At 43.9% G+C, this 25,326-nt stretch overlaps 1 protein-coding gene across 5 annotated transcripts in view; it reads left to right on the top strand.

Annotated features, from left to right (window-relative positions):
* The first annotated feature begins 3,346 nt into the window (after positions 1 to 3,346).
* Positions 3,347 to 25,326, top strand: part of TRPS1 (transcriptional repressor GATA binding 1) — a 218,411-nt gene continuing 196,431 nt past the window's right edge. For 2 of the 5 annotated variants that reach the window (XM_075495162.1, XM_075495160.1), the window contains exon 1: positions 4,284 to 4,430. Coding sequence is in view for 1 of the 5 variants with exons in the window: in XM_075495163.1 (XP_075351278.1) it covers positions 4,421 to 4,430 (10 nt within the window). In the remaining 4 variants the exon portion in view is untranslated. Of the gene's footprint in view, positions 3,693 to 4,283; positions 4,431 to 25,326 lie in introns of those variants that run through there. The other 3 variants (XM_075495161.1, XM_075495164.1, XM_075495163.1) reach the window with 3 other exon arrangements.

Below are 25,326 nucleotides of genomic sequence, written 5' to 3'. Positions count from 1 at the left end.
GTTATGCACTAAAAGGCTGAAATTGTAAAACAAGTATGCTTGTGCTTAACTGTTAATCCTTCTTTGTATCTACGCTGAGTAAACTACCAGAAAAGAGAAAATGCATTAAACAATAAAGGCATAAATGGCATGTTATGTCATCTTGATAAACAATGACTGTTACACTGTTTTCCTTCAAGAAGCAACTGTGACTGGCCTCTGTATTCTCCCTCAATGGAGAATGTGCCTGAGTGTAAAAAAAAATGGAGGATTATTGAGAAGTTACTTTGCTCACGCCTCTCGGTGAAAGCAGCACTTTCCCTGCATCTTCTCGCTTTGCTGCTTTTTCTTCATTTCCTCAGCTCTTACCTAGTACAGAAAGCTGGACTTGTTATTTCAACAACCACCTACTATCATGCAGACTACGAGTTTCGAATAAAGTGAAATAAAACTTGCTTTAAGTGGTTTTGCAAATGTTTGACAGCAGAAGATAATAAATGAAAATAAATCTCCAATATTTCTCCTAATGCAATTTGTGGCATGTCAATGTCAAAGGATTCTAACAACAAATCAACAAATATTTGAATGAAAACAATACACGTAACTTATTTTTCTATATTAGAAACAACTGTCAAACAATTACTGTATGCCTTCATGAATTAGTTGGTTGTTTTGAAATATTCCTGCTAGGATTAAAAAAAAAAAAAAGGGGCAAAAAAAAAAAAGGCTATATGGGCCTTTGAGCCTCAACATATTGTGTCAATCATAAGCATATGCAATGTATCTAAGCCATGAGGTAAAAATTTTCTTTGTAAATTATTTCATAAATAAATAATTTGCCTGAAAAAGTTTGTGAAAATATTTTTGCCTTTATTAAGTTCTCTACAGTTTTTTTGTGGTGAATATAAACAGATTGATAGTGACATCTTCTTGATCTGCTTTATTTTAACTTGAAATGCAGAATGTATCATGCAAGCATTTTTTACAAAGGTACGGTAACAAACTTTTTCTGAGAGATACAGTACCTCATTAGAGCTGTCTACTTGAAACTATGAAGACATATCTTGTCCTTCTCATCTTTACTATGAACTGCTTTTGCGGTTTCATTTTAAAAGCATATGCAAACAGAGGCTTACGTCTTTTAAAAATACATCGCTCTAATATTGTTCTACAGGTGAAAAAAGGTGTGTTTGTTATCAAGGTTTACACGTGTTGAAACCTACGCTTTCATTGTTATCGATCTTCTCCACAGTCTGTCATAATGCGAATAAAATCTGGGAAAACTGCAGCCACACATATGAACTGGCTGGGATTTAAGGTGTGGGGGGCAAAATTTCCTGGTTTAGAATAAAAAGACATTAATAAGTCTCACTAGAGCAGAAAAGCAAAGGGGAATAACCCTTGTTTAAATATTTTCCACTCAAGCCGTGCTTGTAAGATGCTTAGCCAAGTCATCAGACAAAATACCTGCTGATTTTAACCCTTCATATGCAAGACATCTGCCAAGTGAACAGTCACTCGGGGCTGACATACTCGGTAACAATAACACAGTCTAAACTGCAGAGAAGAACATGTTCGAATTGGTGCGAATCAGACAAAACTACTTGCTTTTCAGAATTCTGCATTCAGTGAAATTTGTGAAAGTGGTTTGTCTCTTCGACTGTGATTCAGCCATGGCATTTGCAGCTCGAGAAAAAGTAAAGGTTGACAAAGTTAGGAAAGGCTCTCTGTGCGCATACTAGTGAGGTGCTACCGAACATGGCCCTGGTACTAAAGTATGGAGGCAGACTTTGTAACAAATCTTAAATTCTGGTATTACTTTTCTTCTCATTCCATATATAAACATCTCCACTGCTCCGAACTGATTTTCTGCTGATGGGTATAGAGGGAGTCCCACACATAATCTGTCAGCTCTCCTCTCCCTGTCTCGGGGATCCTACTGTGTGCCTCATCGTGCAACTATCTTTTACCTTCCATTTTCAACACGACAAGTTCACCTCTTGTATGTGAATTATTGCTTTTCTATTCATAAAGCGCTTTATCAGACAATCCTACAAAAGAACTTAAGGGGGAAATGTGTTACTGGGTGATTTACATGAGCAATTACTTTACAAATCTGCCAGTGGATTATACTAAACATGTATGAAGAATGTTTAAGTTTGGAGAGAGGGCTGCGAACGCCATACGTTTTACAGTAGGGTTTCATTTGCGTCAGCGTGATCTCTGAAGATTTTATGTTTTACATTTCACCATGTATTTGCGAATAAAATTGTAAGGAAAAAGTTATGTCATTGCAAACATTTGGGGGGAAGCAGCTTCATCTCTCGCACTGCAATGATTTAACTCTTTTCCAGCTTCTCCCTTGAATAATGTGTTAGTAGGCGCAAGCAACCAGAGTGCATCTATTTTAATGTGAAATCAGTTTAAAACGACTTGCACGGGAGGAAAAACATGCCATATAAAGTCACCTAACTGCAGAAAAATTGTGTCCAAATGCCCAACAAATGTTTACATAGTTTTTAACGCCTACTATATTTGGGATTTTAAAACCCTTTCACAGGAACCTTTTATGTACTGCTTCTCCTTAGAGAGTGTTTTTACATTAACATACAGACTTCTGGCAATTTGTAGCACGGGAGAAATCGGAGTATTTTGAATTGAAAAGGTTCTGCACAAGCAGGGAAAGTTGTAAGGGTTTTCTCGGAGCAGCTGGGGACTGACTTGCGATTGGCACCAAAGAGCAGGCAGTAACGGGGAGTATCCGTCCCCAAACCTGGGAAGCGTCTGTCCATCCGCCTCAACACCCCCACAGAAACGGGGGGGGGGGGGGTGTCAGGGACGAGAGAGAGGACACGAAATCCGCATTTCCCCCGCCACCCTCCGTGCCCCGCGCAGAGCTGGGATCTCCCGAGGGAGGCAGCTATTGCCGCGCGTGGGTCGCGCCTTTTATTCCCCCCCCCGCCCCCCTTTTTCTAATCCCGCAGGACAGCGGTGGGTCCCAATGACAGCAGAAGGCAGCGCAACCTCCCGCGGGCCGCGCTCGGCGTGCGGCTGTGGCCTGCGGGCTGCTCCTGCACCAACTTAGCCCAAGTCCCCGCGGCCGCGGGGCGACGCGCCCCCTGCGCGGCCTCCGCCCGCCCGCCCGCCTCGCCCGGGCTCGGGCCGCGCGCGCCCGTGGCCGTGGCCCGGCAGCGGAGGCCGCGTCGCGTCGCGGCGGGCGGAGGCGGGGGGCGGCGCGGGCCGCGCGGCGGGGCCGCCTGCACTGTCTCTTTAAGGGCGCTCCGTCTGGGGTGGCGCTTTCCTCCGCGAAGGCTCCTTTGATATTAATAGTGTTGGTGTCTTGAAACTGACGTAATGCGGGGAGACGGAGGTCCTGACAAGCGATAACAGTCCTGATAACGCGCCGGCCGCCCCGCGCTCCCAGGCCGCCGCCTCGCCGTGCCCCGGCCCGCGCCCCCCGCCCCGCCGCGCCCCCGCCCCCGCACCGCACCGCCCGCCGGCGGCCGGCGGGCCCGTCGCCCCCTCCCCGCCGAGCGGGGCCGAGGGGGGAGGCAGCGGCGCCGCGGCCCCCCGCCCCCCCCCCCCCCCCCTCCCCGGCCACCGCCACATAATCCGCGGCCAACTCCGCCGGCAGCAGGAGACGGTTCATGGCTCACGCCGCGGCTCCACCATCTTCCAGGCTGCCGGGGCTGTTGCTGACGGTTAATCAACAGGTAAGGCGCGGGGGGGCGCGGGCGGGGGCGGCCCGGCGGCGGGGAGGGCGCCGCGGCCGGCGGGCCGGGAGGGGGCGGCGCGGCGGCGGGCGCGGGGGGGGGCGCCGTGCGGGGCGGGGGCGCGGCGCCCGCGGCGGCGCGGCGTGTGCCCCGGGGGGGGCAGCGCGCCGGCACCCCCCTCCCCAAAAATACACCCCCCCCCCCAAAAAAAAAAAAACAACCCAACAAAAGCGGGGGGTGGGCGTAATCACGGGGAGCGGGGGGCTGCTCGGATTTCACAGGCTTTTTTTGGTGCATCCCCCCCCCCCCCCCCCCCGCGCGCCCCCTTCCCCCCGCCGGTGGGTCAAAGCCATGTGTGATGGCTGGAAATTGGCGACTTCAAAACCGCGGTAGCCCCGCTGGAGTCGGGAGGGTCAAGTTCAGCGGCGGCGGCGGGCAGGGGGAGCAGCCCCCTGGCCCGGAGGCGGGGAGGGGAGCGGCGGCGGCGGCCGCGGGCTGGTGCGGCTCTGCCCTCCCCTCCGCGCCTCTCCGCGCCTTATCTCCGCGGCCGCCGATTCCCCGGCACCGGGGCGCTCCGGGGGGAGGGGAAGGGAGACGCGGGGGGTGGAAGTAGAAGACGAGCAAAGAGGGTTTGCATCCGATGAGCTGCAGTCGCACAGTCCTGCCGCTCCTGCCGCTGCTGGAAGTTTTAATGGGGATCATGACAAGCGGGGCACAGAGACACCATCATGAAGAGTAGTAAGTTTGGGAAAAACTTTTTTTTTTTTTTTCCCTCCCCCCCTCTTCCCCTTGTCCTCCTCCTTGCCCGGGGACGCACCGGGGGAGGCCGGGCGTGGAGCTGTGCTGCGCCGGGAGGGGGGCTCGGGGTCCCTCCCGGTCACACCGGGGGAAAAGGCGACATGGTGGTGGTGATTTTTTGTTTTGTTTTGGTTCGGTTTTTTTGAGATCAGAGCGCAGAGAGACGTAAAACTTTTCCCTCTTAAAGGCGAAGCTCTGCTCTCAGCGCTGCGTCCCCACGCTCGGCTCTCCCCTGCCTGCCACAACTTCGTGGAGCGTCTCACTCCCCCCCGCCCCGTCCCCGCCGCCCGGGGGCTGCCGGCGGGGGGCTGCTCCCCGCTGTAGTTACCGCGGCTTTGCTTGTCGGAAGGGCGGAATGAACGGAGGCGAGGCCGGGGATGAGGGGCTGCGCGGAGGGCTGCGCGGCGACGGGCGCTCCGCGGCCGGGGCAGCCGGGGTGGCCCGGGCCGAGGGTGAGCGGCCGCGGGGCCGGGGCCGGGGCCGGGCAGGGTCGGGCCCGGGGTGCTGCCCGCCGCCGCGCTGCCCTGGGACGCGAGCGGCTCCCCAAGGGGGCTTGACATTTCGGGGGCTTTGTTTATCTGCCTCCCTGCTGCAAATCAAGGCGCTCAGACATCCCGGCACTCCTACGCGGTTTCTAGTGGGGCCCGCTAGCCTTTGCTGTGTTTTATCTTTTTTTCACAACCGGTTGTATTTTCTGTCTGCAAATGGCAAACTTCTCAAGTGCGCTGGCTGAGCTGTGGGGATAAGTGATGAAGTGGAGAGACGTCTGCCCTCCATCACTGCTTCCTCCGCCAGTGCGAGGACCCTGCCTGGCAGGGCTGGAGCCAGGGGCACCTCGGCACACTTGGGGACCCAAGGCGACAGATCCCCTCCGAGGGGAAAATAGTCTCTAGTGAAAAGAGTGTAAACTGTTATGCGGACCGTGCTGCCTTCACTGCTCGTACACAGCACGCAGCGCGTTTTGAATGTTGATTGAAACAAACAATAATTTAATAGGCTTCAGGTTTTGTTTCACCGAGTTCAGTAAGTCTCTCAAGGAACCACCAACTTCTTTGCCATTCAGGCAGTCTTCTTCAACTGCGCAACTGAATCCTATGGATGTTGGTGGCATCATGTTACTTTCCTGTTGGTTTTAGGAAAAGTTGAACATTTAGAGAAGACTGCCAGAGTTAAAAATGCAAGGGGCAGCAAAGGAAAGTAGTGGTAAGAGCCAGTTCCTGACGTGGACGAAATGAGAATAAAAGTTACAGTAGTCTTCTGAACTGCAGTTTGTGTTTGCCTCGTGTTCACAATATGTGTGTTAGGTTAGACAGCTCTCTCAGATATTCCACCAGAGTGACATTTAAAAAAAGCCCTCCAAAAGAGTGAGGAATTTTTTTTTTTTTAAGTACTCTGGGTCTATGAGTAAATACAGGGTTTGTTTGAGAACATCAACTATTTCCTGTAAATTGTGATGCTGACAAAACTGTCTGGAAATGATATCAACACTTTGAAAGATTTTCTTTTTTTTTCTTTTTTTAACCACTGAATGAAAGTTTGTTAATAACGTGGGCAAACCAAACAAGTGGAACCTTTCTCTGTAGAGGGGGAAAAAAAAATAAAAGACTTTTTCTTTTTTCCTCTTGAAAAATGTGAACCTGCTTGAGGTTTGCCACATAGAATCAGAAACGCTGGAGTTCAGTAGTGCATCAGTGCCTATATACAAGTTAACCCTTAGCCTGTCTGTGACAACAGAAGTCTGCTTCACCTTTTTAAGACCAAGAGAGATTAGATATGAGAAGAGCAGTCAGTTCATTATCCACCCTGTTCTGTCTGATTATTGCTCTTTTTTTTTGTTACATAAAATAACTTTTCTCTGTTTGACACTTTGCATATACGCAGTCACAACAAAGTAAGTAAAGGGCAAAGTTGCATCAGCTTTTAAGTTTACATGTTTTGCCTGTGATCCTCTAAAACAGACTCTAAACACTGGGCAATCTTTGCCTGTGAGAGTATGGCTTTATTTTTTTCTTTATTTCACAGTAATGTTAATAAAGGAAAAAAAAATGTAAATGACAGCTTCAGAGATCTGAGACTTCTTTGGGCATCAAACACTTATGATGCAGCCAGGTTATCCTCTTGTATTTTTAATACTTTTTTAGCATAATTTATACGATAGCTTTCTGGGTTGCCTTATGTTTTTATCGGTGATCGAGTACATTCAGTATTACTTTATGAAACCCTAGCAGGATTATCTTTGTATCACGTTGTCTAGCGTTCGTAGTAAACTTTCATAGTACATGCTATTATCATGCGTGCTCCGGCTACGTGTGAAGAATATTATTATTCACATATCGTGATTGTGCATTAATAACAGTGTAGTACTAATTCCTGTGTGTGGACTCGAGTGTCTGTGAGATACAATGGTTGCTTGTTAAATCTCGGTATTTCAATCATATTATATTTTAATGCTAGTTGACACATAGGGTTTTATATTTTCAAAGCATTGTGCAAACAATGACTAATTACTTTCTGTTCATGCGAATTACCTCTTTTAGCACTTTATCAGGCAGTTGCTTTGAAACAAAACTATTTTACATTACAGTGTGAAAGAGTTAAAAAATTAGCGAAGACGTTTAGGAAAAACCCAAAATTTTAATTACAAACAGGCAACTTTGGGTATGTATTTAAATTTTCCTTTTTATGTGGAACTTTCCTTCTAAGTTTGGGGGGGGCGTATGTGTATGAATATTTATGTCTCTTACAAACTCTTGACAGTATTTTAATGTAATAATCTTAATAGAAACATTCTCAGATCTTAACTGCAGCCACACTGGCAGTATCGCCTTAATAAAGGTTTGTGGGTAACACCAAATATAACATTGTGAGAAAGTTTATGGTTAAATATTTTTGAACATGACAGGCTGGGAATCTGACAACCCTTTTTGTTAGGTGAAAGTAAAGTGGAAATAAATTACATTTTTAATACAGTTTCAGTTAAAACAAACTGCCACCTGGTAGTAAAAGTATTGGCCTTGAACAGAAATATATTCTGATTAAGGTATTCTAACTGGTGTGTAAAATGAAGCCATTCATTCAGTAAACTGACAACTTTCCAGTTGGTGTTTGCCCTTGCTTAATTTAGTTTCCTCAACACAACTAGTGAGGTAGTCTGGGTCTTTTTGGCAGTCCCGGGCGACTGCAAGCTCGGGCATTTTTGTCCCAAATACTACACCTCACGAGTTAAAAAGCAATTGGTTAAAAAGAATAGCAGGCAGGTATGAGAAAAAAAGAAAAAGTTTCTTTTTTGTTTCTGAAACTTTCTGAAGTTCTTACCTAGTAAGAAAACAATGCTATTTTCAAATACTGGTGATTAATACTATAACCAGCGTAGTCTGCACCCATCTATTGTATAAATACCATTGCCTGTTGACCTTTGGATACATTAATTACAGCATATCTGGTCTAGGTTCTACTATTTTTGTCTGTCCAGAAGATAAATAAAAGTGCCCTTTCCAGTCCTCCTGGAAAAGAAGAACTTTTTTTTTTTCCTTGGTACTGTCATGAATTATGGAGTTCTTTTTCCTACCCTGTGCCAATGAAGTTCTCTTTTGACTTTAAAAAGATAAGCCTGCATCCAAAGAGAGACTATTTGATTACTTTAAGACTGTTTTCGCTTCAGTTTTATGGTACGTACGAACTTGCTGGGCTTTGCTTTTTTTGGATTGTGTGTTTGCTAATTAAAGGAAAAACACATAATGAGTTATATCAGATGATGTGAAGGATTAAAGTACAATTACACCATTAAATAGTAAATGTTTACAAGGGCAAGACATGCAACTACATTTTTCAGATTATGCTCGTTATTCACTTCTTGATGTTGTTTTGCACCTAATCAATAAAGGGCCTTCCAGAACGCAGCTCCTTAGCCAGTTGTATACATGCCCAGAACATAAGAAACGCTGCTGGGGCAGAGGAGCGCGGGGGGAGAGAAGCAGTGGCATATTATTCTGACTTCTTGTCATGCAGACCAAGGCTCAAATGAAACACAGAGCAATGGGAGAATAACTACCATGGTCTCAATTTAAGTCCCCAGTGGACATTTTGTCACACCCCAAAAGCATTGCACAACTGAACACCATTCCACTTGATGTGTCGTCCGGAGTCAGAGGAGTCTCTGATTTGGCGTCACGGGGTTTAGAAGACTGTGATTTAGGTGAACTGGCATGGCTGCGTGTAAGAAACTTTGTTTAATAGCTGTCTATGTTTTATTCATGTTCTGTGCTATCGGTTTCTTATTTTCTTGTACCTTTAAAGTGGTTCTTTAAAATTTAATAATAACAGCACCAGTGGAAAATACATCTAAGATTTAAGAGAAATTGCTAATCTTTCTATCAGTGATTTTTTTTTTTATTACGGTCCTGCTGCATTAACTACAGAATCTTACTCCTGCTGCGGATCTCTGTACGTGGATTTAGAAAAGCTATAGAGAGAATATTCTTCATTAAATTGCATAGCTGCCACGAGTGGCACTTCCGTAGGATGTTCCTACAGAACCCAGCTGGTTCCATCCCTTAAAGTTCGGTGGAACTTTTCCATGCTCGTAGGGGATGCATGCGAGTACAGCAGCTATAACAGGATTATTTCTGCCTTGAAAATAGAACTATTTTGAATCACAAGGTTTAGTCCTAATAGTCATTTTTACTTTCTTAGCTGCAGTTCACGCATGCCTAATTTCTCGTAAGTCTGCTTTCTTTCCAGGCTCAGATTGACTTTTTTTTTTCCTTTACATTTATTTTAAAATATTTAATTTTTAAAATGTTACTAGCCCTTTAAAAACCTGTAATAAATGCTTTACAAGTGGCTAGACACCTTCCCTGGTGGTTTAATTTATACAAGCAGGAAACTTTCTCTCCTTCTTTCTCTCTCTCTTTCTTGTTTTCTTTAAATCAACTGACGTAATGCCAAACTTTGCTTTAAAAGAACAGACAGAAGTAATTGGTAGCTTTTAACTTTTAATAATGTTCTGGATTGGTTTTAGTGGCCAAACTGCCATTTTTTTAAAATTCAAGTAAAAACGGGCTTGTGGCCTGAGGAAGAAAGGCCCTGTTGATGCAGTTATTTTTATTCTTGTTTTTCAATCTGTTATTAAAAATCTTTCCTGCTGAGCTCTGCTGGATTTCTCCAATTGCTCTTTGTGATGGCTGGTGCATTTCAGGTTACGGTAACTTAAACTGTTTTCTGATTTTTATTTTTTTTTCCCCATGGGCATTTTGAGATGCTTTATCCTCCTTTCTCTTTTTGGTTTGACCCCCCACCCCTTCTCTCTCGCCCAGCACCCGAAGCCTTCTTTTGGAGAAACAATTTATTTTGATTCAGAGAGGAATAATATGTTAAACGTACCTTTGGTGGCAGTTCAGTGAATGTTATTTTCCTAGTATGAGAGCGTTTTACACCTGTTAGTGACGCTGATTGGGAAGATACTCACTGCCCACTGCAGAAGACAGGAGAGATTCTATCTCGCAGAGCGGCCACTTTCTGTGAGCTCTCCACCCCATATTTTAGAGGTAAACCAGATTTTAAAATATGTTTAGTAATAGTCTCTAGCGATCTGTATCTATTTGTATTAAGCTGGTATTAGAAACAAGAAAACCCCCAAAAAGGATTTTTTAAAAATTAACTATGCTTAAGAAAATCCAGTCTACTGTCTTTTCTTTGCTTTCCTAATTTCTTTATTTTGTTTAGAGTTTTCTGGCTTATTTCCTTAATTTCTATTCTACGTCTGCTGGGGTTTTGAACACAAGCAAACTTTCTACCGTAAAAGACGGAGTTGGGCAATAGACTTTCTTGACGAAGTTGACGTCAGGACGACTTCATAAGTTGGCAAGTAGGGAAATCGTTCAAAGACCAAGTTGGCTTGTGCCAGTTTTCCCTTCCTTTAGGGGAGACACTCCACCCAGTAGGAGGTTACCCCACCCAATGTGGAGAGCTATAATTCAGTGGCAACACTTTAAATGTCAATCCTCCCTAGGGTTTAAACCCCAGACTTGTCTTGCCTCAATCTTTATATTTAATCTAACATTCAATCTGTTGAAGTAACATCTCATCTTCATAAGCACTTTTTGGGCCTGATCCTGCAATTCTCATTCTTGAAAAATACTCATTGACGTCAGGGGGACTTTTAAATTCAGTAAAGGCTGCAGGATTGGCCTCTGCAGAGTTGTGTGTGTCTGTGTCTGTCTGTAAGTAAGATTGTGTCTGCTTGATGAATATTGTATAATCTGTGTTGTTAAAGATGAAATTGTAAAATACTTCCTTTGTAGTCTTAAGAATCTGAAGAAGTCCTGGAGTCGTAATGCTGTAAAACAGATTTTCCTCAATAAGTGAAGTGTACTTATTTTTATTCAGCGTTTTCTCAAATTAAAATATGAATTTAAAAAGTTCCAACTCTGAAGAATTTAAGGCATTTCTGCCATTTCTCTATATTTCTCTATGTCATGCTGTAGACATATTTTTTAATGCTACTTTTGGCGATTTTTTCATCTCTAATGGAAAATGAACCTCGCAGCCTGTAGCTTAGTGCCCGCAACAGCCCTTGGGATACTTGGATAACACTGAGAACTCCCAAGGAAAAATTCAGTTTTGGGGTATTCTCAAAGTCAACATGTAATGTTTATAGGTACATTTTACTTTATCGTGGTATCTGTTCTCAAGCATCCTTTTCAGATCCCCCATTACATTTAGTGAGGCTGACAATGCAGGAGGGAATATATAATTTGATATTGTAAAAATGTTAGAGAAGAAGCACTCGTGTTCATCTTTCTGCATTTTGAAAATATGCCAGCATTTTTAGTTTACTAATATATTTGAAAAAAAAAAAGTCCGTAAAAGATGATGTTAAAAATCATCAATGCGCTTGTGTTTCTCAGCAAGATTTACTTAAACAATATGCTTCAGTTTTGCCTCAAACCATTTCAAGCCACCTCTGGTCCAAGAATGTACCAGTTCTGGGTTCCTGGAAGATTAACCATGACAGTTTCTATTAGATAATGAACAGCAGTATTGTTTGAACAAAGGTAACATATTTTGATTTGCGTACTTTTTTTTTGGCAGCTGGCACTAGTGTAGGTCTAAAATGAGTGGTGATCTAACAGTGTAAATATCTGAATGTTCTTGAAACACAGTATAGATGTAATGTGTTTAAATCATTGACTCTATCTATATTATACAGAATGTGTATGAATGTGTATATACAAAGCGTAAATGGTGTGTTCTGCTATCTGTAGCCTTCAAATGTGTATCCTTTGGGTATTCCTGACCTACTTTGCAAAGTCTGCAAGTCTAAAATACATACTGAAACTTAAAAAATTAAACATACAGCCTGGTGGTGCACAAAAAAAGCAGGGGGGAATTTTTGCTGGTAGTTAATTAAAAAAAAAAGCGTACTCTGCCTAGACAGATACCTTGCAGACTGCTTTTGGATATCCCAGTGACTTTACTGGGATTATTTAAAAAAAGAAATTCTCAACTGATCTAAAAAAAGTTTGAAGTAGATACTGAAGTTAAGTATCGCCTAAAATTCCTATGTGCAGATGTGGTTTAATGTTTAATGGAAGTTAAATGAGTTAGGATAAAACAGTTTTCTTTGGGGGTAGAAGGTTTTCAGTGTTTCCAAAGTATGATTCTTTTTAACTTTCTAACATGCCGCTCTTCAAGCCAATGCTGCGAGTTATGTGGAACATCATCCAAAACTTACTATGCAGATGAAACGTTGCTTCATGAATTCAGTTAATGAAAGAAAGGTACCTCCAATTTCAGCTTCCTAATCTGAGCATAGTTTGCTTTTCTATTTAGCATTCTCATTTTAGGTATATTAAATACACTCATCAGATGTTCTCCAGCTGCAGTTACAGAGTATAAACCAAAAATGCAATACATGCCGGTCGTTGCCGAGCTTTCTCCTCCTGCACGCATAGATATGGACATGCACGCACACACACAATTAATAAAGTAAACCTTGCCCCAAATACCTGAGGCAAAAGCTTGTGAAAATAGATTAGCCTTACCATGTGCCTTGCAGGTAAACAGTATCTGACTCTGCTAGAGAAATGGGAGAGGAGAGCTCCCGAGCAGAGGCTGCCTGCCCGCGCCGCCCTGGCACCCGGCTCTGGATGCTCAGGTCAGGGGGCTGTCAGTAAAAATCCCACATCTCATTTTGGCTGTCACAGTGGTAGGAAGGAAAGAAACAGTAGCTCAGGTCGCCCATCTACTGTATATACTGTTTTCTTTCTGTGGCCTGCTACAGACATCTGAAATTTATGCCATTAGTCTCCTTCCACGTTCTTCAGATCTGGAGTTCTCTTGAGAACGAAACTCCTATTTGCGTGTTACATCTATCACCAAAAAAAAAAAAAAGGATTAAATTAATTCTGTGATAGTTGTTTGAGCATACTGTAGGAATGTAAACAATTTTGTGGCACTGAGCTCATATTTCCAGTCTTATGGGGGGGTAAGATCGGAAGTTATCAACAACAAATATCTGAGTCATTCAGCTACAATAAATCTTCCAACAAATACCCACCCTTTGCACACCCAGAGGTACTCTCCAAGACCATTGAAATTCTGCACACACCTGTATCTTATGTGTAAGTCCATAAGCCTGAATAGTAGGTGTATCTTCAGCTACAGCCAGATAGTATGCTAGGCTACAGCAGCAGCAATCCAAGCAGTCCATGAACAAGAAGTTAGATTGCCACTTGATTGCTGCGGGCTGCGTGACCCTCAAGGTTGTCTTCTCCCTGGAAGAAGTCCTGAGGGATCGTTAATTGAAAAGAAATGTGGGGTATGGCTCTGACTCCAGCTCTGCCACCGTTCAGGATACAAAGCATTAAGTGCTTTGTCTATATCAGGTCAGAAGTGATCATGCATAATCCACTTTTATCTAGGTATCATTCTGTCATATGTAAGGTATGCTCTGCCTTGTTGTCTCTCTTGCTCGGCCTCTCCGTTTCTCCCTCACGCCTGTCGGGTCTCTCTTTGGCTGCTCTATGCACATACATACATTCTAAAAATACATGGAAATGGAAGTCCATCTGTGTTGCATAATTTTTTTACAAAAACACCAGTGTTTGTATTGTTCTTTCTCTGAGCCCTTAATGAGTTTAAAGAATTTAATGTGACTTAATGAGGGTTCTTATTCTATTTCTGACACAGACACTAATGAGGGAAAAGTAGAACAAATTGAAAACCAACTTTTACTTGTGGTTAGTTTCATGATGTCATCAAATGCAGGATATTGCAACTCCTGGAAAAGTTTACAAATCTAGGCAAGAATCCATTTTGCATCACTGCCCTTCAGTTGTTTACGACATGAAGTTTGCTAGCGAGAAAACAAAGTTTAGCATAACTTGATTTTTTTTTTTTTTATGTTTGGGCTAGCTTGATTTTTAGGTGAATGGTTTATATGGAAGTGAATCTAACCTGCTTTGCCTGGCAAGCTGGGGGAAACGTAGATACAACTGAAGACTGATTAAACCCCTCTGATGATGGCCCTGGTCTCCCCCTGTACTTGCAAGGGACAAAACTTCTGCTAACTTCATCTAGAGTAAGATCTGATCCTCATCGGGAAAATTCCGAATTACGTTGCAGCTTACTGAGAGGGAACTGTGGTTTTGGGGATCCATGTTACACTTCCTTACAGTTTGCTACAGTAAAGCAGTTTCCCTGGGCTGAGGACACAGTAACAACAGTTTGTAAGGCTCCATCTTGCATTTTTGCTGCCCCGCTCAGGATGGTCAAGCGGTATTTCACTGCGTGAAGCTGCCCTTCAGTCGGACCACGGTTTGGTCTGTCACCTTTAAAAGCGATTCTTTTGGTTTGAAATCTGTTCGCTTCCCAAAGGGGAATGAAAATAAAAAGCAGGTTTCGGTAGTGCACCTGCTTCTGAGCCCTGCTGCTGCTCACTGGCTCCACGGCCACGCTTTCTTCTTGGTCCTCACCACCGACTCCCTGAAAGGCTCGTAGAAATAGCAGTGGAGTGACTGAAACTCCAGTATTACACGTATATCCGTGTAAGCGGGCTGTGATGCCCTCATAAAGCTGTATGCCATGCCATGGGCATCAGGATATTTTTGACAGGCCAAGGGAAGCAGTGACTTTCATCATCCACAGAATGTGCTTGTGATAGAACCAAACTGCAAAAAGTTGCAGCATAGTAAATAAAATGCTCTTCTATACCATCTGATTTTTTTTCCCAGCAATTGTTAGTATTTTTAACAATGTCAGATAAATCACACAATGGTGTGGTTGCTGAGGTTGATGTTAACCCTTGGCTCTTCTGCCTTTGCTCAGCCTATCATGTCTGAACTGTGATGGATTTTATTGCTTTGCGTTTTACTTTTTTGCAATTAGTTGCTGGTTTCATGTTGTTGACGGCAATATGAGGTAGTTCAAATAAATTAATAAGAATTTGAAATGGAAATAGGGGCATTTTTAACCAACTTTCTTGAGCATTATCATGCAAACAGAAAAAGAGAGCAAGTTGTTCGGTTGGTTTTTATGTATGTATATATGTGTGTTTGTGGTTTGTTTTCTTCTTAATGAAGGTTTTCATAATTTGGTAGTTCAGCAAACATGAGTATGTTCTGAAAATATTTCTCACAGATGGCAGGTCTGAGTCAATAGCTTTTAGGTAGACAATTTTGTTACAACATACGGAGTCTAGAGCTGAAAAACTGTTTTCTGGAGTTTTAAAGCCATTGGAAAGTAAGATTTATTGGACCTTAAATATCCCAGTGGTGCAAATTTATTTGGTGTTCATGGCAGTCTCAGCTTAACTTTCCTTAGAGATTTGCTGTGGTCCTGCATTATCTAAGGAACATTTAAAATGGGTTTGTCTAGCTTTTTTTTTCTTCAGTCATTTCTTCAGTCATTTTATTTGTGCATATGAAAATCTTTACTAACAAAGATGACCTGGCAGCTCTGCTGAACTTTCTGGTGCAAAACATTTTACCTGAATGGGACAAAATTAAGAATCTGAAATGCTGGCATTTTTAAAGATTTTTGTTTCAATAGTGGAGTGTGACAGTGGCTAGTTGTCAATGGGAAGGAGCTTAAAAAATAGTCACAAGAGAGAGAAAAAACAGCTGTGGAATTTATTTTACTGGGTGAAAGGAGACTCATGGTTAAGCAAGCTTTACCTTCCTGGGTTTTCAGAATTTATTGCCCAAAAGACACATGCCTGAATAGAAAGAGAGCTAGGATATCGTAAAATCCACTATGACATGAAGTGCTCTTGCTGCATATGAATACAATTTATTTATTTTTTTCTCTCCAGCAAACTGTGACTTCCTTTGTCTTGTCAGAAGGAATTTCAGAGGAGACCTTACCAGCGTAATGCTGCCATAAACCTCGCACTCCTCAGCTGTAGCTCCGTGCAGCACGATGTGGTCCGTGGTAGTTTTCACCGAGCTCCTGTGCTGCTTTCAGTCAGGAATGGGACTGCACTGACTTTACTTTTGCAGAAAAAGTACGTTTTCTTAGAAAATGCGCTACATGAAAGAAGGAAGGGCAAGAAGGAGAGCGGAGAGAGCGCTCTGATACATGAGCTGAGGTTATGGACGTTGTAATGCCATTTATTGTAGGATACTATAGAAAAATCACATTGGGACCAAAGTTCCCGTGGATTACCATGCGATATTTATTACCATTTTCCTGTGTTTTCCCTGGTTGGGATCTAATCCTTCAGTGTCTGGAGCTGCATGGAGTTAAGAATTTGTCCATTCAGAGAGGAAAACCTTGCCAGCTACGGGACTTTACTATTTCACTACCTGTATTTATTTATTCCCCCCCCTAAAATTTCCCTGAGCGAGGGGGTTGCGAGTGGAAGGGAGAGATGGGGGATAGGTAAGCTGAGGGAATAGCAGGGGCACGTATCTGCTCAGTAAATAGTATTCACTGATTGCTGTTTACTGTCAAGCAGATTACTGCAGTTGTGTTTCTGTGAAGCAAGCCGCACGCAGCCAGTACGCAGGAATGAAGCAAAGTCGTGTGCAATTCTGAGGTGACTAAAAGATGTGCTTGTGACATACTTCGAGCAAAAGCCATTTTCTGTTGCCTGGTACCCTCCCCAAACGCTATAATTTTGCGAGTGACACATTTGATTATGAGCAGCCATCAAAACGCTCATAGGCATCTTGTTTGAAAGAAGAATGTGCTTGAATTAAATATTTGCAGGTCAGAGAGATACGTTAATTTGTTCTTTTAATCTGTTCTTCAGCTTCCTGCCCTTTTTCAGTTTGTTCGATAGTTATTCAATTTTGGAGTTTATTTAAAAGAGATGATAAAGTACACGCTTTTGCATTCCTTACTTGGGCAGAGCTTCTATTTGCTTCCTTGGGAGACTTGGTCTGAGCAAGAGCTGCTGCCTGCTTTTGCCTTGATATGGAGAGGATGGGGTTAGGGTAGGGGTCCCCTCATCCTCAAAGCTCCCTTCCTGTGATGAGCCCTTTGCTTCCTGGGGAAGAGATTTGCAATCAGATTTTCAGTCCCTTCTGTCAAGTTTTAGGGAACAGTATGAACTGTCTTCTTAGAGCTGGCAGTGAGGAAAAGGAATGGAATCTGGGCATATCTCACCTCTGTGTTAGGGTGAATAAGGTGTAAAAAGCCTCTGCCGAGCTTCGCTGGTAATTCTTTGGTTATCATCTTCTCATGATGGAATACGCACGTAGGAAAAACACAGAAGTTAATGTTTACTTTTTGGATGCTTTATCTTCAAGCAAAGAGAACTGACAGTTTCATGGTTAAGTGCCTAAAGTTGTTTTTGGCTTTCCAGTTGTTGAATTAATCACTGCAAAGCTAACTAATTGTGTACCTTTTAAAGCTCCCCCCCCTTAATGAAAGGGAGATATTTTACTCTTTCTGACTTCAGAGTTGGGTTATCCCATTAACTACTAGCAGCACCTCTTCAGCTTTTTCTTTCTTGAGTTATCTCAGGAACCATTCTTCTAGTAGATGGTGAATTTACTTACTGATCCAGTTATTTATGGCTTTCAGTGCCCAGACTATAGAATGGGCAGAGGCATTTTAAAACACTTTTTAAAATTGTATAGAAAACGTTGGCTCCTTAATTCTGAGTTTGCAGATGTTACTACTTGCTGCTGTTTCGATTTGTGAGACGTTCTCTTGGTCTTACTGAGATGGTGTCTCACTGAGATGTTTCTTAGCCAGAATTTAGAGTTTCAAGGGAATGTATTTATTTTATTTTTAATTTTTTTTTTCCTCCTTAAATGTTAGACGTGGGCAAAAAATGACAAGGATCTCATCTTTATAGTGTGCTGTGCGTCAGGGTTGATAAAATTGCAGGATAGTTACTTCCTGGTTTTAAAGAAAGATGAAAAAGTCCTTGCGAAGATTAACTTTATTTCTGACAACAATTTTCATAGAATTTTATTATGGCAAAGGCAGAATCAAAGGATGAATGGACAAAGTTGGGATTTTTGCCACTTGATTGTTTTTTCTGAGGCTGCGTAAGCTTTTTTTTAATAAAAAATTAATGTGGAATGCAGTGTTTCCCACAAGAGCACCTTCACAGATTTAACATAAAGAAAGTGCATTTTAATTCAAAGACACTGGTACATTTCTTAAGGCTTTGAAAGCAGTAATCCAACAGGTATACAAAGCTGTAATGATAAATAGGATGATTATTTGTATCTAGCATTGTTAAAATACATGACTTATTTTGTGCGTGTCCAGATTAATGTTATTTATTTAAGATATCCAACTTATTCTGCATTTTAAATACAAGTCTCTTGGCTTCTCAGTTTGCGCTTTTTTTTATGCAGCTGGCTCATTTCAACTCATAAATAAAGGTTTCACTTCAAGAACTTTTTATAATTTAAAAAAATCTCTAATTGCAGTTGGAAATTTTGTGTATATCACTAAACTAACAAGTCTGTGTATTGTATGGGAGAGGCTCTAGCGATATTATTTATCTTAGGGTCCACATTATTGAAGGCAGGACTAATGACAGTGAATCATGCACACTGTATATTCATGTAGTCCACTTTCAGCACTATATAAATAGTATTGTAAACGCAGACCTGCAAAGTGGCTGCAGTTATATGGTCACCGCACAGAGTGCCTCTGTGCTCTCCTAAGTACATATCTCTGCGTGTATCACATCTCGCTAACCAAGGCAGCATACTGCAGCTGCTGTTCCTCTCGAGGAGGTGTCTATAAAATGAAGGCTGCGAAACCAAAATTTTGGGATTGCCTTTATGCAGAACACATGGGTGTACTGTTACTCGGTCTTTTAATACCCGCCCGGTCCTTTTCCCTGCGCAGGGCTAGTCGCACCAGATGAGCTGGGTGCCGATGTGAAATATAGGCTGGTCCTCTGAGTGGGGCAGAAGACAAGATACGATTTAAATCCACGGGAGGTTTCTTGGCTTTTCCAGCGGGGGATGTAGAGAAAGGCTAGTTGGAAAAAGCCATTATTTCTATCAAAAGTCTAAAAATGTGGCAACTACGAAGGCAGCAGGTTCTTTAAATTTCATCGGCTGCAGTAACAAGGCCCTCGTCCTAAACTTACTTCCTAAACTTTTCCTTTATTTCAGCAGGCAGCCACGCCGACGCTGCCAGTTCCCCCGTTGTGTTTGCATACACCCATTCAGGGTAGCCCAAAATCTAAATACGAGCTGCTGGGTGCCCGCAGTAGCCGAGGCTCTTTCCCGGCGCTGCGCCTTGGAGCCTGTTCAAGCCCGTGGTAGGAAGCCAGGGCTGCTTGTAGGGCCCGATCCTTCCGTGGGGCTAGGGAGGCTCAGGGGAGCCCAGCGCGTAGCCGGGCCACCTTGGCTCTTCGCCCCGAGCGGAGCCTGCCCCTCCGCGGTGGCCCTGCACTGCCCTTTGGACAACGCGGGCTGGCTCCCACCCCAGGGACGCTCCTTGGGGTTTGCCGGTGGCAGCCAGCGGGCGTCCAGGAGCGTGGCTGGGAGCTGGACGCTCGGGTGCCCGTTGGGTGTGCAAAGGGGGGGCGAGTGCCGGATTTGGGGCCCCCCACACCCTCTGCAGCAGGGGGTGCGGGGGACCCCGCGTTTTGGGCTGCAGCTGCTGACCTGGCTCCGTGGTGTCCCTGGAGAGGGAGGGGAGCCCCTGTCTAGCACCTGGAATGGCGGAGGACAGGAGAGACAGGGATCTCCTTTCTAAAAGGAGGATTTTTTTTTCTCACCCCTATTCTTTATTCATAAACCTAACGCAGTTCCACAATTCCCAGACATGTAAAGCTGCAGGGCTTTTTTTGTTTTGTTTAAATCTTTCTGAACCAGCCAAATTTTTGGGGTTGGCACGAGGTGCAGCCAGTACCCATGGCCTTCCAGGGCTTGCTTGGTCTAGAAGTCTGCAGATGTTTTCTGCTGGATCTGGCTCTTAATGAACAAAAAAGATTTTGGCGTGCTTATTTATTTATTTATTTTTGAGGGGAAAATGTGGTTTAAAACGTTGATAATTATGTTTTACGTGAACTACTCAGACTTTGTGCGACTGTATGGGAAAATGAATGCTCATCAATTTAAAAAAGATTTCTTTATTCATAAAGCATTCATATTTAAAGTGATCTGTCTTTTTTTTTTCTCCCCTCCTTAATGAAAACAGGGTTTGAGGAGCATTACAAATAATTATTTTTTTTTAATTGCATATAGTTCTGCATCAGAGTTCTTGAAGATGGCCCACTGTGATCCTCTGGTGAAAATACCAGGGCTTTTCAAAAGCTTTTTAATTATCCATTCTCACTGCTCCTCTCTTTTTGCAATATACACATAGTAACTGAAAAAAGAAAAAAGAAAGTATTCCAGGAGGGATCCACCTACAGGTGTGCATAGGTCAAGCACATACTTCTCATTCAGAATGATTATTTTTCTTTTCCAGCCGTCAGGTAGTACTTCCTACTGTCAAAACCCAGCTCGCGCGCTCTTTCAGAGGGAATACTTATCACAAAGCTGCAGTGCATTTTAATCAAGGTTCCCAGAGTATTTTGCAAGGAGTAATTGCCTCTTAAGGACAGGATGAAGTATTATACCCATTGTACTGACGGGTGAGCCAAGGCACAGGGAATCTGAATAACTGCAGTGTTAGAGTGAGCCACTGGCAAAGCTGTGAACAGAGCTTTGGTGCCTTCACTCCTGGTGCTGCTAAGATACCTCCCCCTCCACCCGCCAGTTTCCCTCTCTTTTCTTAAATGGAAATTTTTCGGACATTGACTTTTTTCTTACATATTGTATGGCAAGTGCTGTACTTGCTCTGAAGTTGAGGTAAACCTGCATGTGAACGTGCTCTTGTTTTGTGTGTTCGCGAAGTATGAAGGCCCGTGTGGCGGGGCCTCCATTTAATTCCGAACCTTATGTTTTGCTGCTGCCCTCCGTGGCTCCGGTAGGCCATTGGATCATCCCCAAAATAGCTCCTGTTGTGTTTGTTACTGATGTATCACCGCGCCGTGAGTGACAGAAAGAATTCCACTTTTCAGCACAACAGTTCACTCACTAAATGATTCCCCAGCATGATACATGCTCTGTCTTGTATTTAATTATCTTGTAATTATCAAACCAGTAATGAAGTTGTGCATAAGAAGTGTACGGATCAATAAAAACAACTCAAAATTATGAAGGAACACTGACAGGCTATGAGCCCAGCCATTCTTCAGATGTTAGTTTCCATTTTTCTGAAAAGCTTTTGACTTTTTTTTTTAAAAGTCAGAAAAAAGGATTTAAAGTTCTTGCTGTTTATTCCTAAGTGATGGTGATCACGCAGACATTCTCAGTGCTTTGCAAGAGGCAGTGTAAGTGCTAATGAAAGTTTGTATTGGAGTGGCCCTTAAGAATATGATCATTGTTACAAATTTATTAACACCGTGAAAGATTTCCTGTCCTAAAAAGTCTGCCAGCAAACGTCATAATCCTGAGTGGGCAGAGCCATGTGCTAGGTTTGACTGAGCCCCTTTGACAATTATATCATTTATTTAACTGTCTATCTTTAGAAGTCGGGAGGCTAAGCTTTGGTTTCAGAGGCATGCCGAAACTCTCGCGCTGCATGCATGGCAAGGGCAGTGGAATACCAGAGTGCTCGCTTGGGCTTTAACTACTAAATAGTGTGGTTGCACATGACACAACAAGAACAGAGGTATAATCCTGCCCTGTGAAGCAGGTCACATGTTTCAGGTTCTCTCTGTAATGTATGCAAAGTAGCTGCTTAAATCATTACGAGTGTGTAAATCGTCTTCTTCATAAACAATACCATCAAGGTACAGTCAGGCAACATGTCTCTTGTGGGTTGACTGGAGCTGGAATTTCTTTCAGACGTTGAGGAGGTACGTCAATGCATGTGAAGCAGATTCATCTGTTGCTGCAGTGTGGTCTCTGCAATGTTGTGGATTTCTAAGATGAATATTGCTAAGGCTGTCTTCTTCCCATTGAAGTGCAGTGAAAGGAGGAGGATGTGAATGAGGCAAACGCAGCCTATATGATCTGAGGCTTCCATGAAAAATTTGCTTGTTCTTTTTCCTCTGGCTTTGTAAGTCACGCAACAGATACCCATTTATTCCTCTGCATAAGTTTAGTAAGTATCCAGAGCTCCTGTTACTATGTATGTCGTGCATTTGGAGAGGAGAAGATTTGTTGAGCAGTGCGTTAGACTGGTATCTTCTGTTTTAGCCATCATTTCCCTATATAGATTAAGATACTGTTTATTTCCGTCTTTCTTTAACATGCTGATGTACTTTCTGTAACTCTTGAGTAACACTCCACACCTCCTTAATGCAGTCCTCAAAGCTGACTAGTTCAGTGATGAGTGAAACTGAAAGCGAGACCTAATCTTGTTAAGAACGCTGCTGTACTTTTGGATAAAGCATAAATATGTACCTTTATGATTGCTACTACTAATAATTATTGGAGTTTGTGTTTTTTTGGGGGGTGGGGAGGGGTAGGTGCACTGTATGGTCACCTCCCCACCCCCAAATGTTGTATTTTGAATTACTTTAAATAGTTGTTTGGGATGTCTTCATTATGGTGAATCATGTTTTTAATATCTGCTTTAAACACACGTGTGAGTTCATACTAAGGCAATGGAAGCCCTCTTTCATTTGCTGTCATGCAACGCTTCTGTCCCTGGGTTATAAACACAGATAGACCTTCTATGCAGAAATCCTTTCCCTCAAATGTGTAAGGGTCAGATAGTTTTGGTTAAAAAGCGAATGCAGAGGTGGTGACTCCATAAATGCAGTAGATACTCCTTTTGCTCAGAGATGCTGGCTCTGAGTTGCAATTATCCAACATCAATTTTAGAAGAAATACCAGTGCACTGGCACGGGTAGATGTACTGGAGGTAACTGAAGGTGCTGGCAGCGGCCATCTGGTCTATAAGCGCTACTGAAACATCGCTTTTCCTATTCCTGTATCTGTGCTGTGTCCTTCGGTGGTGGGAAGAAAAACACAACCAGCACTCATCAACTTCCAGCACATGTGGAAACAAAGCTAAAAGAGCAGGGGCATCCCCAATGCATTGGCAATTTGCTACGCGCCTGAGGGCTGCATCTCATTTGCATTAAAAATACGTAGATTGCTCCTGCCTTTATCTTGGCTACGAGGAGGTGGCTAGTGGAGGCAACAGGGCCCAAGATGGCTTGTTTTACCTGGATCCAAGTGGTTTGGATCTGGCTGGAGCGCCTCATGACGGGACATGCCGTTGCCCCAGGGCTGGTGCGCTGCCTCGGCGCAGCTGCGAGGCCGCACGGCGCGGCTCTGCCCCGGCCGCCCCGTCGGGCCGCGGCGCCGAGCGCCCCCGCTCCCGCTCCCGCTCCCGGCCGCTCCTGCCCAGCCCCGGCACCTCCGGGCCGCCCGAGTGTGACCGGCGTACGGTGCCCACCTCTGATTTTTAGAAGGTGGCTCGCGCCGGTGCCTTTCCAGGCCTGGATGAACCCCTCTGCGGCGGTGCGGGGAGGCTGCCTGCTCTCCTCCTTGTGGGGCTCTGCAGAGGGTTGGGTGAATCAGTGCCCTGCACAGAAACCCTTTTTTGTTTCTTAACCAGTTTAGTAATGAAAGACAAATAAAAGAAAAAAGAAGAGGGAAAAAATCCCCAGCTTGTGCCTTTTCAATAGAGATAACTGTTATCTCTTATAAAAGCCTACATAAGTGTAAGTAATTGCCTGCACTTGGCTCTGGTACAGTGGAAAAGCTGTGATCAGCAAACTCTTATTGTACTGTGCATGTAAGGGGAAGTTATCGGATGATATGGGGACGTGTTGGCGTTAATGCCTGTGCTTCTGTCTCCCCTACCTTATTTACACTTCTTTGCAAGTCTTTCAAGACTTCGTAGTGGCTTATACCGCGTTGACTTTGAGCGAAGGAAGTTTTGCTGGGATCGCCCTTAAGAAAGAAAAAGAGAGAGAGAAGCACAAGCCCAGCTGTGCCGCTGTACCAGGGCGGCTTCCTTTGAGCCTTTTAAGCTCTGGGTCCGTGTCGTGCATGAGCATCAGCGAGAGGCGCCGGGCGCGGGCACAGCGCGGCCCCGGGCGCGCTCCCGCCGGCCCTGCCCGCCGCCGGGCTGCGGAGGGGGGGAGCCGGGGGTTCCCCTTCCCGCCCGGGCCTCGGCACACCCCGGCAGCACGTTTGGCCGGAGCTGAAAGGACTCAGTGTGTCTGTCTGTCTGTCTGTCTGTGTGTCGGGGCTGCGGGTCACGTTTGCTGTCGCATGAGGCTTTACGCCGCGTAGCTGCCTCGTGTGTGTGTCTGTGTGTCGGTGTGTGTGTCTGTGTGTCCGTGTCCCCGTGCCAGCGCTGGCTGCCTTATCGCAGGAAGTGTTGCGGAAAGCAGTTGCTCCCTCTCTCTGCCCGGTTCCCAGCCCGCGGTGATTAACGGCTCTGCCCCCCGCTCCGTCCCTCCAGTGCGGGGCAGAAACCGGCAGTCACGGCTGTCCCGCTCCAGCGTCAGGAATCCTCTCCCTCTCTTTTTCTTCCTAAACAAACTTAGATAAAGCTCTTAGAATGAATACAGCCTTTTTTTTTTTTTTTTTTTCCCTTTGCCTTTCCTTCTGAACGCCTTCATGTATAGGTGCACATATATGTGAAACATAATTTTGGTTTATATTGTAAATATATATATTAAAAATAACGTGTGTGTGTATATATAAACCTCCAAATTCTATTCCACATTCTGCAGTGATAAGCCTGGCCTGAAGCAAGTAGAGCTTTTCCTGTTCATAGGCTGGTCCTTTCTAGGACACCTTTGGGAAGCACTTTGTTGACCTCGCTTTATGGGTACTTTATTGTAAAGAGGATGTGAGTCTGGTCAGTTTGCTCAGAAAAAAACCAAACCCAACAATCTAGATTGAAAGGGAGATGTCAGGATAAAAGAATATTTTTTTTTCATACAATCATCTTGGAATTGTCTCATGACACTTCATGAAAAAATCCTGCCTTGAACTGGCATTTTTCGCTTGTACTGTTAAAAACTCACAGAATGGAAGTCTTAAGATATTTGCATGCTAAGATACTGTGTAGTATCACAATATATAGAATGAGTATTCCAAGAAGCCCAGAGACTAGCATTCCCTTTGGAAAATTAATCCTTTAATATATTTGTTTCCAAATTGTGGTCTGCAGACACATATAATCATGGTGTGATACTGATCTGCAGTATCATATCATCCATTTAGGGGTTTTAATTAAAAGTTTGATGTGAAGGCTGCATAGTGGTTCCCTGTTACGTTTGAAGTTTGACAGTGGTCCATGATCAAAAATTTAGGAATGTTCGTTCAGGAGAATTACGGTCCTAGATCATCACATTTTGCCTTCATTTCACCCTGTAATTTTTTTT

The sequence above is a fragment of the Mycteria americana genome, chromosome 2, assembly GCF_035582795.1.
Source record: "Mycteria americana isolate JAX WOST 10 ecotype Jacksonville Zoo and Gardens chromosome 2, USCA_MyAme_1.0, whole genome shotgun sequence".
Lineage (NCBI taxonomy): Eukaryota > Metazoa > Chordata > Aves > Ciconiiformes > Ciconiidae > Mycteria > Mycteria americana.
Note: the sequence above shows the minus strand (reverse complement) of the source record. Positions and strands in the feature narration are given on the sequence as shown.